Raw genomic sequence first — 11,104 nt, forward strand, 5'->3', positions numbered from 1 at the left:
GAGTGAGAGAGACTCAAACAGACTCCCCGCTGAGCACGGAGCCAGATGCTGGATCCCACAACCTGAGATCCGGACCTGAGCTGAAACCAAGAGTTGGACGCTCAACCACATGCGCCACCCAGGCGCCCCAGCTAGTGGGCTTATTTGCCATCCCTGCTCTGCACCTGTTCATTCACTTGCATCTCTAGGCACATTTTTAACCAGTTGAGATTTAGTTTCTTCATTTCAGAAAAGAATGGCGATGAAAATAATAATAATTAAATTATGCATACCTTGTAGGACAGTTACAAGGGCTAGAGATCATGTTTTCAAACTATCCGCCACATGGTTCAACACTAAACTAATGATAGCCATTAGAATTAGCAGTACTAGCGATCCTTTCAGGTAGGAAGGGAAGGACTTCAGTTCTAAGATCAGACACATCTGGGTCCTAATACGGCTCACTAGCTGTGCTACCTGAGGCAAATGACTCGACCTCTCCGACCCTAATTTACTCACCTATAAAAGGGGGATAATAAGAGCAACCTCTAATAGGAATCAGTTACAACAGGAATATAAGACATAAGGTGGTGGCGCTGTACCTGCAAATGGGAATATTTACATTGTAAGAGACTAGGGTGCTTGTCTTCAGGAAGAGGGCACTTACAAGGATGTGTCAGCCTTGCTCAAACATTAGAAAGGCACTTGTGGAAGAGAAAACAGACTCACTCTGGGTGCCCAGCAATAGAAGGAGGAGCGATGATCAAGGGTTTCATGAGAGCCAATTGTGCCGAGGTAAGGGAGGAGGAAGGCATTAAGACTTAGGGCTGCCCAGGGATGAACCGGGCAGGCATGCGCGGGGCTCAGGGGCGGCTGCCACGGGGGCGGGCCAGGGGAGGGGCTGCAGAATTCTTGGCGGGACTGAGCGAAACCTTTGCACCAAGCAGATAGTTAGACAGTTGACCTCTGAGGGTGCTTCCAAAGGCGGCCCTCCACAGTTCTCTCTGCAACAGGAAAGGGGGCCTTAGACTTTCTCAAGGTGGCCCTGCCAGCCCTGGGGAAGGGGGGGGATGACAGCCGGCACTCTGCCCGCGGAGTCTGTGCCCTCCTGTTTCCCATCCCACACTCACCCACCGCCACAAACGCACGGTGACTTTGCGCCAGGGCATGGCGCGCACGCTCAGAGGCGGACTCGGGCCTGGAAACGCTGTGGCCACCCCTCCTCTTCCCAAATGTCCTCTCCCAAGATCACAAGATCTCTTTCACTCCGCTCTGGTGGTACCGAGGTTTGGTGCTCTTTGTCCCAGCGGACGGGTAATTCCCCTGGTACAGATCCAGGGGACACGTCTGTTGGCCTCACTTCACCTGTAGAGGTGATGGGAAGGTTCGGACATGAGGCGCAGCTGGGGTTCCTCCGTGGGTGGGTGCCAGACCCTGGTTGTTTCACCCAGAACGCCCGGCTTCCCAGGGCTGTCCCCTTTGATGGAGACATGGCAGTTATGGCCACACATAGCCACACACAAATTCCGGCCCAGACCACGCTCCAGAATCCTCCTACAGCCAAGCAATTCCTGTAACGTGATGGTTCCGGTCGGCCCAGAACAATCGGGCCCACCAACCAATTCCTCCAGGGAAGTAATTCCTAGTCCCTTCTAACAAATGCCATTTGTCCCTTCTGCCAAAACCGACACACTCAATGACCAAGAACTGCCTTCATTGGGGCTTGCCCCTGAGGCTTTAAGAGATCTCAACTGTAACCAAGTTCTCTCTGGTTATTTTGTTTCCCATCAAGGAATAATCATCCTTCAAGTATCTAAACCAGGAAGAATCTACTTCCTAAGCCTTGCCCCTAACATCACCCCAGCTTAGACCCAGAAAGCTCTGCATGACCCGTGATTCTTTCCCTCTGCTTCAGACCCTTCTGTCTCCTTTCTTGATTCACTGGAGAGAAGGCTGGTATCCCTCTGAGTCCTCCCCTTCTCTATCAAGAAAATAATGGAATGGAGCCTTTTAACCAAATTCCATCACGCTAAGCCTGTCCCAGGGCAGAGGGGGCTGCTCGGGGTGGGGCTTCGACTGGCAGGGCTAGCAGAGGCGTGCAGCTGGGTCCGAAACCAAACCCATGGATTGGGAAGGGGTTGCCAGCCCCCTGCTCTCAGGAGCCTCCCTCGATTGATATGCACCAAGCTGTGGCAGAAAGGAGGAGGGAGCAGTGAAGGACCGAGGTGAGGACAGGCTGGGACGAGCCTCGAATGCAGATGACAAGTGGAAAATTTGAAACCTCGGGCACCCGGAGAGGCTGTGGCTGAAGCACTGGCAGGAATCGGAGCTGCGGCAATGTTCCTCTCCCCACCCGTACCTTTGAGTCTCTATTCTCAGCATCTGGGATCGACTTTCTGGAATATTCAGATTTCGGTTTGGGAGGCTTGAAAAATAATTCCCCAAACGCAGACACGAAAATGAGCCAGGCAGCCCTGGATAAGCTTAGCCAGGGCTGTGGTCCCTCCCAAGGGGACCGGCGTGCTGACCAGGGTCCCGAGAGCCTGGCTTCCCGGGCCTGCCCATCAGCCAAGCCAGGTGACCTTGACCATTTTTCACAAGTTCACATCTTGTCTCTGGGGCAAGGTGGTGTGCTCCTTGAGGGCAGCTATTGGATCTTCCACTTCTGGGCTCCAGGTCGGAGGAGCTCAAGGAGTTTGAGTTTGGAATTTGGGTGAGACAAGTGTCAGTGGGATCTGGCAGCTGGGTTTGCCCTTCTCCTATGCCTGACCACGACTCCTTGATTTTTCAGGAAGCAAAGGGGACATGGGCATGAAAGGAGACACAGGGGTCATGGGTCCCCCCGGAGCCCAGGGCAGTAAAGGTGACTCAGGGAAGCCAGGCCCCCCAGGTAAGAGGCTGTCCATTGGCCTGTAAGTATTCCCTTTCCCCCCTGGCAGACTGAGCTATAAGGGAACAAAATCCCTAAAAGTCCTTCTTCATTTCAGGTGTGGCTGGATCTCCTGGAATGAAAGGAGATCAAGGTAAGAACTCTGGGAATCCAGGTATCATTTGAGCTGCCACTGTCCCTGGACAAAGTCAAGTCCAGGGCATGTCTTTTATTTCACTGTAGTGTTACCCCAGAGACCATGGGGTCTCTTAAAACCCAGCCATGCCCGAGAGGAAGGGGCTTGATTGGCATTCCGTCTTAGAGCTTCGCCGCACTCTGCCCTCCAGGGGTGTGGAGCACACGTTCACAACCCAGGGTGCCTGGTGGGTCCCTAAGCCCCAGACACTGCAGAGCCATGGCTGAGATGAACAAATTGCTCAGGCTGTAACCTTTCTCCTGCTGACTGGGCTCGTTCGCGGCTTCTAGAGGGAGATGATTAAAGCTGCCCAGGGAACACATAAGGTGGTAGGAGGTACACGTGTCACTGCTGAGAAGAGAGGTGTGCTGGGGCGGGGGGCAGCCAGGCTCTCTGGCGACCGAAGCCAACCTTGCAGTTGTCACTTGCAGGACAACCTGGAGCGAAGGGTCTTCCCGGCTCTCCGGGCGCGGCGGGATCTGCAGGGGCCAAGGGGGAGCCTGGCCACGCTGGCTCCCCGGGACTAGCAGGTGAGGTCCTCGGTGCTGCGGTGGGCGCGGGGAGTGATGTCTGAAGATCCACAGAGCCCAGCCCTCATACCATCTGGGCATCTGTTGTATAGGACCAGCAGGGAGACCCGGGAGTCCCGGAGCCAACGGCGTGAAAGGAAGCAAGGGGGACCCAGGTAACAGAGGGTGTGGGTAGGGGGTGGGTGGGATGCTGGGTGCCAGGAATGGACAGGGAAGAGGACTGCTTCCCAGTGCTCCCACCAGAAGGAGGCAGAGGGTCTCCTGTGCTCTGGCCCCGGAAACCCCTGGATTAAGGCAGACACTTTCTTTTGCCAGGGCCCTTTGAACTCAAAGCCCTAGGGCTGTCCTCTCTCTGCCCAGGGTCCTTGAAAGGCCCCTATGCCATGACCAAACCTCCACCATTAAAGAGAAGGGAAGGGCAGCTGACCCACATCGTCTCCTGGCCTGCCTTCCAGCCGTGTGCATTCTCTCCAGTTAACCTGCAATGGGACCCCAAGGGTCAGGGCTCTGGATCTGGGCGGGGGGGGGGGGGCCAAGAAACCCTCTCTTGTACATTCTTCCAAAGGGGCTCAGGCTGGGAGGAGTGACCCACAGTAACCAAACTCACAGTGACTACTGTATAAACCTTCATGTCAACTTGGTCTACATTATAAACCATTGTGCCAACTTAGTCTAGGTTATAAACCAATGTGGTCTACTTTATAAACCTCTACACCAATTTTGTCTAGTCACTAAGTAAGTCTGAGCAATGGTTTAGAAAGTCTGGGCCACTGTGTTGGGTGCTGGGGCACCGTGATGCCGAATACCTGCTTCCTACCCTCACACCTACAGGTCGGTGCAGGAGACAGGTAGACAGACCGTTGCCAGGAATATTCTGTCGTGGGCTTTTGCATGGAGAAGTGCCGAACGCCCTTTAGAAAGCCAAGTGCAGCCTGGAGGTGTTGTAACAGGGCAAGGTCGAGAGAGCGGGCTATGCAGCTGCCTAGGATGGCATGGACAGTCTGGCACAGCCCCTCGTCTGCCAGAGCAGAAGGTCATGCTGTGTTAGACAGCCTGATGGCCTCACGCGGAGCTGTGTGCAGACTCCCACCAGGGGCAGGTCCTCTCAGGGCTCATCGATCAAGCAGTTGACTGATGGATGGATTGATTCTTTAAACAAATGTGATTTAACTCAGCTAAATGCTTTAGTTTCACCGTGTCCCCTGTCTGGTAGGGGTGGCAAAAGGCAGAGCAGTGTAGGAGCGATGTAAGAGCTTGAGCTGAGTCTTGTGGAGTGAGTGGAGCCTGGCCATGGGGAGGAGGGGAAAGGAAATCTAGAGAGAAGGAATAGAGCAGGCGAAGTCATGGAGGAATGAGGGAGAGCTCTGTAGGCTGCTGTTCCCGGCATCTGGGATTGGGATGTGAGAGAGGGTCAGGAGCTCTGGCCAGAGGGGTGGGTGGGGGCCACCTCCTGGCTGGCCCTGGACTCTGGGCCTTCAACCACTGGGGTTTTCCTGAAGAAAATCGAGAGCTTCGGCACAGGCCGTTCTAATACTCGTTGTCCTTCTAGCCCATCCAGCCTCGGAGCTGATTTCTTTTTCACGGACTGTGTGTCAGCATGGGCTGGGGATCTGCTACCTGATGTCATGTAGATACCACCTGAAGGCACCCAGCAAGGTGTCACGTTCTGGGTGTTGTGGTCAGATGTCCCTGCCTTGTTGGCTGCCTCCTCCTGATCTTAAATATTTTCACCTTCTTTGGTCCCAGAGCTTAGGGGGTCTGACTTTAGGGCCTGAGGCGGCCCTACCCCTGAGTTTTCTGCTTGGCTTCATAGTGATGACAGCTTTCATCCCTCAGTTATAAATAATGAGTCTCTCTCCCCAACCTCCACCGCCCCCCCAATTGCCAGACTAATGGTTCTTAACTAAGCAAGGGTATCAGGGGTAAAACATGATTTTACCCACAAGGGACACTGTGCCCACTCCCCAGGCCCCCAGCCTGTGTCTCCCACTGTCTGAAGGTAGGAGATTTTGCCCTGCACTCCGTATCCTGGGAGGGCTTGCAGAAGAAGAGCAGCTCCTGATAATGAGCATTTCCATGACAAGCCAGTGGGATAAGCACTCTCGTTAGCGCTATTTTACAGTGACTTGCCCACACTTGAGGAGCCAGGAGGAGGCACAGCCAGAACTGGAATCCTAGCATGGCCGACCCAAAGCCTGGGGCCTTGTCCATTACACTCTGTCATGCTGTCTTCCTCCCCAGGCAGCCTGAAAGTACCCCCTACCCCATCAGGCATTCTGATGAGCGACACCTTCTCTCTCCATCCCAGGTCAGGAAGGATTAGAGCTGAGGCTACAGCAGGTTCTTCCATTCCGAGAAGGAAACCTGATGTGTTCAGGCCCTGTTATGGCCCACCTCCCTTATAGCACAGAGAACTTTGGCCCACAGCCTGGGGATCGTTTTAACCCCATTATCAAGTTCCCGTACATTTGTTGAGCACCTTTTTGGGCATCTCCATCAATCAGGCCGAGAGGTAAATGCCAACCAGGCAAATTCTAAGCATTAGTCCTTAATTCCGCCTACCCAAGTAAACATGGGGATTACATTTTCAATTTGGAGCATGTGATGATTACAACTTACGTAAAATTGCATAGGTTTCCCACACAAATCCAAATGCTCGTCTCCATCTAGTAGCTAATGGTCCCATCTCAAGAGGGAAGTCCCACAGGTCCATAATCTGGCCGCACATAGGCCGGTCTATATATCATCCCGAAGGCAGAGGTTAAGGAACTCTTGGAGAGGTTAGATTTCTCAAGTGGGAAAAGGAAGGATGGGTGGTGATCATGGAAGATAGCGCACACTTTTCCATGTCAGGACATTGGTATTCCCCCAACTAGAGGTAGTATGGTGTTTGTCCAGTTTTGATTATATCAAGCCAGTTTTTCAAACCAGTTTCCTATTTTGTAAATAAAATCGTTAATCTCTCACAAGAATATCTAGCCTCCCTGGATGAAAACAGAGAAATTATAGTGCCTTGGCTTGACCTAGGTTAACAGCCAGATCCCATTATCATGCATTAATTATTAAAAAAAGAAGTCTGTTTATGATTAACAATGCCTTTGGGCCAGGCACTATGCTTGGGATTTACTCCTATGATCTTAGCTCATCTGCCTGAGCCCCTGAGTTTCATCACCCCTACCTTACAGCAGAGGGAGCAAGCACTCCCCGAGGGTGAACAATCTCCTCGGGGTCTCACAGTTAATATACTCTGAATCTCAATCCCAAAGTCAGATCCCAAAGTTGTGCTTTTCCAGATTGTGTTGCATAAAATAACATAGAGTGTAGGACTCTAGAGAAGTCCGAATCGCCTGCACCTCCCATTCCATAGTAGATGGGTAAATCCTGGCTCAGTCACCAAATCCTCCTGTTGTAAACGGTCATTTACCATACCCCAACCCATTCGGGTGGAATGTTTCCCCGTGTTGACACCTCTTGAGAGAAAGCAGCCATCTCAGATTGAAGATGGTGAAGAGGAAATTTTTTCGGTCTGTCGGGAAGACAAACCGCAACATTATCACGTAGGGCATTATCACTCAGTAGAACTTTCTCCGAAGGTCATTTCCTTTACCATTCACGAAGCAGCATTTTACCACCCCCCAAAACTTAGTTTTTTCTAACCTTTGATCTTTCAAAGGATTTCAAAATTATCTGATTTGGGGGAAAAGATTGCAAAGTACAAAAAAAAACCCCACAAAAATTAATTTTAGCTCTAAATCCCTTAGCCATTTCAAAGTTTGTTGGGCTTTGATTTTCCTCTTGAGACAAAGCCAAAATGCAAATAACCTGAAATCCATTTTCTCATCTGTAATGGAAAATATTTTATTGTGAAGGTAAGCAACAAAGAGTAATTCGTAATACCAGTTAAGCCCTATATTGTGAATATAATTTCTCAGTTCATTCCAGTCCCCATATTGAAGTACTGAGTTAGTCCCAGAATTTATTAAATTTTACCAACTCACATTTCTAACTTGTCGCTTATAAAACCTGTCCTCATTTTCCTCTAAATCTCTCAGGGGTATCTGCAAAAGTCTACACGCATCCCAGTTTTGGTCCCCAACCCGCCATCTTACTTCTGCTACATAGCTCAGTCTGTCAGTTATTAAACTCATCCTCACTCTGTCAGACTGCACTTAGCCTGTATGTCAAGATGCTACTTAAGGAGTTTCCTAATGTACTGGAAATTTCTACATTAAATCAGAGCTGGAAGATCTGCTTCCCAACTTGACCCAGGCCTGAGTTTCCTCCTCTGTGGAATGTGAGGAATAGTCTAGAATAATATCCAGGTCCCTGCTAGCTTGACAACACTCTGGGTTTGAAACTGGCAATTTCCCCTCAGAGCAGGAACATTCTAAGATTTTAGGCAAAACACCAGCTGAACACTAAACAATAAGGAGATGTTTGCTTTCTAATGAAACGATTTTCTTGGGAGAAAATCATTTCTCTAAATAAACACCTTGCAAATAAATATTTTGGGTCCCCTCAGCTTGATATGTGTGTGATACCCAGAAAAACTCAGTTAGCTGTGGTTTAAAGGAGAAACCAGCATTTGTTTGCCTCAGAGACAGGAAGGCTGCTCAAAGGTGAGCTGGGAAGTGGTCTTTAATGCATCAGTGAGGTTTGTTTAGGGCAGTGTTACTCAAAATGTGGTCCTCGGACCAGCAGCATCACCACAACCTGGGAACCTGTTAGAAATGCAGCATCTCAGATCCACTGACTCAGCATCTCTGGGGTGGAGCCTGAAAAGCCAGTTTGTTTCCCAAGCCCGGTACAGGCAATTCTGATGCACCCCTAGTTCAACTACTCATTTAGGAGAAAGGGATGGCCCAGGGTAGGCTGGGAGTGTCTTTGGAACCAGGTGGACAGCCTGAGTGGAAACTCCAGGAAGGTGTGAGCTGCCGTGCTAATGGGCCCAAGGAGCAGCAGCACCCAGTGGGAGACCAAACGTGGGTTACAACCCAACTTCACCACTCCCTCCCTGTGTGACCTTGGATAAATCACCTAGCATCTGTGACTGTGGACTTCCTCCTCTTCTGTATAAAGGAAAATGGCACTACCTTGCAGGGCAGCTGAAAGGTGGAATGAGGGTGTGTATAAAGCTCCTAGCAGCGGGCCTGGCTCAGCAGATGCTGAGTCCCCGGGAGGGGAGGACCTGGGAAGGAGGCTGTGAAAATGAGGTGGGGGTGGGGGTCAGGCCATGGGGACCATGGACCTAGGAATAGGGGAGTCCCTATGATTCCTGTCTATACAGGGTGTGCTTGTCATTTGGTGCTTTGGGGACAGCTGGAGATGGGCACTTCTTTGGGAGGGGACAATAAAGGGAGGTCACGGGGCCTGGGGCCCCTGCACCTTGCTTCCAGGGACAGACTCTCAAGGTAGAGGTTTCTGCAATATGGCAGTCTCTAGGCCACAGAGGGACAAGGGTCAAGGTATGGACTGTTTTTCTATTTACTAACAGCCAAAGGCAGATTTCTGAGTGTGGCTTCTCCTCTCTGATCTTGACACATGCAATTCAGATGCTGATGAGCAGAGGAAATTTGTGCTGCCTTAGCTGGGTCACCTCAGGTCCCCGGGGAAACAATTAGGGGGCTTGTTGGGCAGCGAGCCTGGAGCTCATCTGGGCCAGGGTCTGAGGTGCTCCCCCCAGAGGGGAGACAGACACACGCCAACAGGGTCTGTGGGATCCCTGTGGCAGCACTTACTGAGCACGGGCCAGACACGAGGCTCAGCCCATGACACAGGTGACTTCATTTCAGTCTCACGACCACCCCTGAGGCAGCCAGGAGACTCAGAGCAGGAAAGTGAGGCTCCCAGAGGGCAGCACCTTGCTCAAGGTCACAGAGGCAGATGCCAGCCCGGGCCGGCTAACTCTGGCCGCTTTGCTGCCTCAGGGGGAAGTACGCCATCCACGGGCAAGACCAGAGAAGGCTTCGCGGTCAGGTGACATCTGACATCTTAGCAGGTTTTACAGGCTTGATCTGAGTTCTCCAGGGGATGGAAAGGGTGAGGCATTCTAAAAAGAGGGACCGGAGCAGGTGCAAATGTCCTGCGGTGGGCCGGGGCCTGCCTGCCAGGGTCTGACGTCTGAGTTTCCCTCAGCTCTTTTTTTTTTTTTTTAAGATTTTATTTATTTATCTGAGAGAGAGAATGAGATAGAGAGAGAGAGCATGAGAAGGGGGAGGGTCGGAGGGAGAAGCAGACCCCCCGCCGAGCAGGGAGCGCGATGCGGGACTCGATCCCGGGACTCCAGGATCATGACCTGAGCCGAAGGCGGTCGCTTAACCGACTGAGCCACCCAGGCGCCCTCCCTCAGCTCTTGGAAGAGGCTCGCTGAGCCTCAGTTCTGTCCCATCCCTCACATGAGGGGCTGAACTAGTTGCCCTCTCGGATCCTTCCAAGTGTGTCCTGCTTTTCCGGTGCCAAGGTCTGCAGTAGCTGCTCTGAGCTCCTGGGGCTTCTGACCTAACCACACGAATCCTTAGCCACATTAGGGCCACGATGAAATGAACCAACAAATGCTATGGAGCAGCTGCTGTGGGTGAGGGCCCCCAACACCACTGGCGGCCAAGGAGTCCCCTCCACAGCCTTCTAGAAATAAAGATGACTTTATTTTCAAAATATCTCTCACTTCTTTTCCAATAAAATGCAGGCAGGAAGGAATGGGATTGGATTTATACACCGAGTCAGGCTACCATCGGACAAAGAAGGCCAGTCAGTAAATCCAGAGTCCGTCTGTCTGTCTAACTCTGACTTTCATCCACTACCTTTCTACTTCACCCCAACACGTGTCCCCATTTATCTGCGGTCTGTCTCCTTTTATGCTCTGCTAAGGAGGCTTTAAACAATCGTGGAGAACCAATGTATCTTTCCGTCTGCATTAATCAGACAAAAGGTAGAGGTTGTCTAAGATTAAAAGTGTCTAATATCTAAGTTTTATTATCCCCCCCCACCTTTTGTATTTCGATCTTAGGACTTCAAGGACAGAAAGGAACAAAAGGAGAATCAGGAGTGCCAGGTAAAGGGCTGGCTTCATTTAAATTTCTCAGAATGATGTGTGGAAAGCCTCGTGCTTGGAGGCAGGTCTTGTTGACTTTGAACGTGCTGCTGTCACCTTCCCCCAAAGCGGCCGGGGCCCAAGCCTGTTTGCGGCTAGGACTCCTGTCCTCTGTCCCTCAAGCCTCAGATTCTTCCCCTGGAAAACCTGGAGAGGGACAGAACTCAGGGCCCTGAGGCAGGGGAGAGAGGGGCTGAGCTGAGGGTGGGGAAGGGGGAAGAAGGGGCTGGAGAGCTGGTGATCAGCTGGTGGCTTCAGGCCGTGCAGCCTCCGTGGAGCTGGGCAGTCTTCCTCTCCAGGCCCCAGGCTGCAAGGCCTCTATCTGCTTCCCCATGTCTGTGTTGGTCCATCTCCGTCTTCGTCGGTCCCCTGAAGCTTCTCCCGTCCTCCTCCTGCTGCTGGCCCCTGGCCTGTTACGATCACCTCAGTTTTCCAAGCCC

At 51.8% G+C, this 11,104-nt stretch overlaps 1 protein-coding gene across 3 annotated transcripts in view; it reads left to right on the forward strand.

Annotated features, from left to right (window-relative positions):
- MARCO (macrophage receptor with collagenous structure) overlaps positions 1–11,104 on the forward strand; it is a 41,493-nt gene that overhangs the window by 26,416 nt on the left and 3,973 nt on the right. For all 3 annotated transcript variants that reach the window (XM_081814588.1, XM_081814587.1, XM_081814586.1), the window contains exons 8-12: positions 2,771–2,869; positions 2,967–3,002; positions 3,476–3,574; positions 3,667–3,729; positions 10,581–10,625. In XM_081814588.1, coding sequence (XP_081670714.1) covers positions 2,771–2,869; positions 2,967–3,002; positions 3,476–3,574; positions 3,667–3,729; positions 10,581–10,625 — 342 coding nt within the window. The remainder of the gene's footprint in view (positions 1–2,770; positions 2,870–2,966; positions 3,003–3,475; positions 3,575–3,666; positions 3,730–10,580; positions 10,626–11,104) is intronic.

Source organism: Leptonychotes weddellii, chromosome 3 (assembly GCF_054177405.1).
Source record: "Leptonychotes weddellii isolate Sample4059 chromosome 3, ASM5417740v2, whole genome shotgun sequence".
Classification (NCBI taxonomy): domain Eukaryota; kingdom Metazoa; phylum Chordata; class Mammalia; order Carnivora; family Phocidae; genus Leptonychotes; species Leptonychotes weddellii.